The sequence below is a fragment of the Mizuhopecten yessoensis genome, unplaced genomic scaffold (assembly GCF_002113885.1).
Source record: "Mizuhopecten yessoensis strain PY_sf001 unplaced genomic scaffold, ASM211388v2 scaffold3431, whole genome shotgun sequence".
NCBI classification, from domain to species: domain Eukaryota; kingdom Metazoa; phylum Mollusca; class Bivalvia; order Pectinida; family Pectinidae; genus Mizuhopecten; species Mizuhopecten yessoensis.
In genome coordinates, this window is record NW_018405041.1 from 159,023 (window position 1) to 164,133 (window position 5,111).

The following is a 5,111-nucleotide window of genomic DNA, read 5'->3' on the forward strand; positions in this document are numbered from 1 at the left end:
TGGGGACGTTTTATCTATCGATAGTAAGTGTATACACGCTGTCGGTGACCTTTTACTATCGATTGTGAGTGTATACACGCTGCCAGGGCGTTTCACCTATCGATAGTGAGTGAATACACACTGTTTTAAAAAGTTGCGATACTTTCAATAGGTATATTGTTTTCGTATAAAGTGAAAAAAAAATGATATTGCATATTTATAAAACTGTTGAATCCTATTCAAGATATCACACAACAGCTATGCTGAACGATAAGTTTGATTTTACATGGACGTTAATTAGAACAATACAGATGATTTGACAAAAAACTGGTATGATCAAACATATTAAACTGATTCCACACACTAATACATAAAAAATAACAATATACACATATAGAAGAACCAGGATAAATACAAACCAATACAACAATATAACGTCATCACAGAATAAATTGTGTTGAAATAGAAGATATATAAAAATAGTACATGTGCTTCATAACAAGACAAAATTATCAGAGCAAAACAATCCCATAACTCAGACTGTGCATGCCAATTTTTACAGATATTTTACATGGGAATCGTGCTGTACGGCCCAGCTATAGCTTTGGAAGCAGGTAAGAATCGGCTCTGTTTAAACCGTGTAGACAACGCTGTAATACAAAACGGTTTGACTGCGGTGTAGACAACGCTGTAATACAAAAGCAGGTAAGAATCGGCTCTGTTTAAACCGTGTAGACAACGCTGTAATACAAAACGGTTTGACTGCTGTGTAGACAACGCTGTAATACAAAACGGTTTGACTACCGTGTAGACCACGCTGTAATACATAACGGTTTGACTGCCGTGTAGACAACGCTGCAATACATAACGGTTTGACTACCGTTTAGACAACGCTGTAATACAAAACGGTTTGACTACCGTGTAGACCACGCTGTAATACATAACGGTTTGACTGCCGTGTAGACAACGCTGTAATACATAACGGTTTGACTACCGTTTAGACAACGCTGTAATACATAACGGTTTGACTACCGTGTAGCCAACGCTGTNGTTTGACTGCGGTGTAGACAACGCTGTAATACAAAACGGTTTGACTACCGTGTAGACAACACTTTAATACAAAACTGTTTGACTACCTTGTAGACAACGCTGTAATACAAAACTGTTTGACNGGTATAGTATAATCAACAGTATATAAAAAGTAGCAGAATTAGTTAGATGTATAAAACAAAATGTTAGTAAAACAGAAAGAATGATACAATATTTTTTTTTTTTTTGTTAAAACCAAAAAATATTAACGAAGGAAAACAGATAATCTTATAGAGCAAGATATTTACATTTACTGCAAATCCTTGTTAAAGTAACAAAAAAAGCATGTTTTAATCCTTTGGCGATGATTTATCATAAAACTCAAACCAATTAACACATTTTGACAAAACAGGTTTTTATGCTTTCGAGTTCGCTTAAAAAACGTCCTGCTACACTTAGGCACTCAGATACTCTGTAGGTTGATGTCTAAGTGACAAAACATCTCGTTTGATTACAACACTTAACATACATGTTTTACACAATATTTGTATATTTTAGTAACAGACTTTCCGTTCTGGGCTTCTGTATTCATCGTAGCAGGAACAGCGATTATCTACACCTCTATAGTAAGTTGTTTCTCCCACACCTGACAGATTTATCTACCGTTTTGCCGGTGCTAGATTTATCTGTCTCCGCCCTAGGGTTGAGACGGGGGGATTCCCCTATTCATAACAATGGCATGACGTCACTTCAACAATTCAATGACGTCACGTCAACAATCCATCAACAAATTGCCTGTATGTGTTTTGGGTCCATGTTTACCTTTATTTCACATTAAAATACTGTTAGATATGGGAGAAAAATAATCAATCGCTACTGATGTGTAAGATAGAGAAATATCAACCCTCGGACTAAGATGTTTTGTCCAGAACTCGGCAAGCCTCGTTCTGGACAAGAAATCTTAGTCCTTGGGTTGAGATTTCTCTATCTTACACAACCACTAGCGATAGATTCTATTAGTCTCACCCTAGGGTTGAGACGGGGGGATTCCCCTATTCATAACAATGGCATGACGTCACTTCAACAATACAATGACGTCACGTCAGCAATCCATCAACGTCACGTCAACCGTTATCATTACATTGCGTATATGATACACAATGGGAGAGCAGGGTAAGAGAAAAAGATTCATTCACCCCCCTTGTGGGTGAGATAGGGGAATCTCAACCCTCGGGGAAAGATTCTTAAGTTGCCAAACACTCAGCAAAGCCTCGTGTTTAGCAACCTAAGAATCCTCCCCCTCGGGTTGAGATTCTCCTATCTCACTCCCAAGGGGGTGAAAGATTCTATTAATCTCTGTACAGGGCGGACTCAAGGCGATGGTGTGGACGGATGCTTTATAGTGTATCGTTATATCTCTGTACAGGATGGACTCGAGGCAGTGATGTGGACGGATGTTTTATAGTGTATTGTTATATCTCTGTACAGGGCGGACACAAGGCGGTGGTGTGGACGGATGTTTTATAGTGTATTGTTATATCTCTGTACAGGGCGGACTCAAGGCGGTGGTGTGGACGTATGTTTTATAGTGTATTGTTATATCTCTGTACAGGGCGGACTCAAGGCCGTGGTGTGGACGGATGTTTTACAATGTATCATTATGACGATTGGTATGATTGTTGTAATTGTAAAGGTAGGTAATGTTACCATATTGTTCAGTTTCTATAATGATCACAGTTAAACATATCTTTTGTGATGATTTTAAATCAAACTTTCTCCAATCGCATTTACTTGTAAAGAAATAAAGGATGATATTGATCACGTGACACAAACAGCTCCGCTAGAACAAAATGATAAATGACAAGATCCGTTTATAATAAACAATACAACCTGCCTGACGTCGGTACTACACATACTTCCTCTCGTATGCATTGTTTATGTCAGCGCCGACTGATACATTGAAAGACTATTCATGCAGAAATAAAACATAACAGAAAATCAGCTGCCGTTATGTGAAGAAAAAAGGCAAAGCACAGTATTTCTATCAACTTAACACAAACGTGGGAAAGTGTTTTTAAAATATGATTTAATACAGTAATAAACATTTCCCGTGATTGTAATAATGTGCTTTATTTCAAATTGCATTAACAGGCGTCCATATATTAACCTTATATTTAGTCTAGGCGTGATCCAGTGGGATCCATATTATCTACATGGGGCCCATTCTTTTACAGGGTACAATGGATGTAGGAGATGTCGGAAAGGTCTTCGATATTAATAACGAAAATCTACGAATCAACTATTTTAAGTAAGTATGCAAGCAAACTGAAAGGTTATTCATTAGTTGAAGGGTTTGTTGTTGTACGATAAATAAATCCCTTACCCGAACTATTACCAAATGTATAGCATAGAATGAATGCATTACAAGGCGGCAGGAGATGAACATTTATAGATAAATAAAAAAGTAAATACATGAAAGCCATATTGAGAGTAATCGAACAGAACATGTTTAACGTTTTGGATACGATATCATTGTTTGCGATACGATATCATTGTTTGCGATACGATATCATTGTTTGCGAAGCTGATTGTTGGTCCGACTTTGTCTAGCCCAATACAACCACTATAAACAGAACAACAAGCTAGTAACACAACATATCGCTTTATATTACACGTCCAATGGAAATGTCTACAATGTTGTTTACTTTAAACATATTAGTTTTTATCTACTACATTCAATTTTTTGTATGTCTTTGCATCAAAATTGGTCATATAACGGCATCTTCAACTGGTGCTTTGGTCCAATTTTGAAATGCTATCTAGCCGAGCTGTTATAATGATGGCATGGTGGCATTATTGTAAGCTGGTCACTTAAGTCTCACAACTGTATATCAGAAAAACATATAAGAGACAATATTGAAAAAAACACTGGAATAAAGAAAGCAGCACATCTAGGCCACAAGTCATTTTTTGTGCACTGAGTGTTCACCAAATGGGACAGATTTTAGATAAAATAATGTATTTAAACCATAGTTTCAATTACATTTTTTTTTTATCTATAAATAGATACTATCCTTTTCCGTTACAAGTTGATATTTCCGTCACGTGGGTCAATTAATAGAACACATAATACTATCCGGGTCACGTAAGCCCTTGAGGAGGTGTAACTGTACCCAGAAAGAGCCTTTCTGTATTCTGGCAAACATTGGGGGATACACTATCAATATAAGCAGGAAATTACACATAGTTCAAATATATAGAGTCAGAGGTGGTTCTGATTTCATTTCTTCGCCAAACTAGCATTTCTTTTGAAAAAAGATACTTCTAAAAATGACAGCAGGTAAATTAGGGATGTTTAGTTTTCCCTTATTATGTGTAACTTTAAATTGTCCGTTAAATTATAATCAGCAGTCAAGAAAACTGATATACGGCTATATAGACATAAACGTGCAGTTAAAAAGGGGGATCGAACAACGTTACACACCAAGATAAAAATATGGACTATTATTGCTTGCTCACATATGTGTGCACGAATACAATCGAGGCTGGTGCAAATTGAGGAATGGCTTGACAATATGTTAAACGGTTTCGTGTATAAACTTTACTCATCATTTTTGGAAGTGTGTTTCTATAAGCTGATCTTTCTATATTAAAAATGCAGAAATGGTGTTTTCGCTGGTTTAAATCGACTCAAATCGACAGGTGTAAAATTACCCAGCATATGGAAACGACCCCATACACAGATAAACATAGCCACTTTGTACCTGTATCCTGACCTTAGTTTTCTTACCCGGGCATTTACGTAACTGGTTAAGGTGCGAAAATCCAAACGAATGCAAATAACAATAAGCTAACGTCAAGTTGTGTTTTCACAACGGTCCTACGGTATCCGCTCAGGTCAGGTAAAAGTCCAGCCACTCATCAAAATGTTATTTACCTGTTCTGTTATCTGGGAGCCAAACCCATTCTTGACTGCCTTTCGGCCGCCGTAACACTCTGTAACACGGTAAAACTGAACATAATCTTAATTGTGATAAGAAGCTAACATATCAGTGGCGGATCCAGAGGGGTTTTTTGGGCTTCAGGAAACCCCCCCACCCTGA

The 5,111-nt window shown here is 37.2% G+C and overlaps 1 protein-coding gene across 1 annotated transcript in view; it reads left to right on the forward strand.

Moving 5' to 3' along the window:
• The window catches only part of LOC110447482 (sodium-coupled monocarboxylate transporter 1-like), a 46,701-nt gene that overhangs the window by 30,851 nt on the left and 10,739 nt on the right, over nt 1-5,111 (forward strand). The window contains exons 5-8 of the mRNA XM_021493217.1: nt 542-593; nt 1,567-1,634; nt 2,621-2,701; nt 3,243-3,316. Of these exons, the coding sequence (XP_021348892.1) occupies nt 542-593; nt 1,567-1,634; nt 2,621-2,701; nt 3,243-3,316 (275 nt within the window). The remainder of the gene's footprint in view (nt 1-541; nt 594-1,566; nt 1,635-2,620; nt 2,702-3,242; nt 3,317-5,111) is intronic.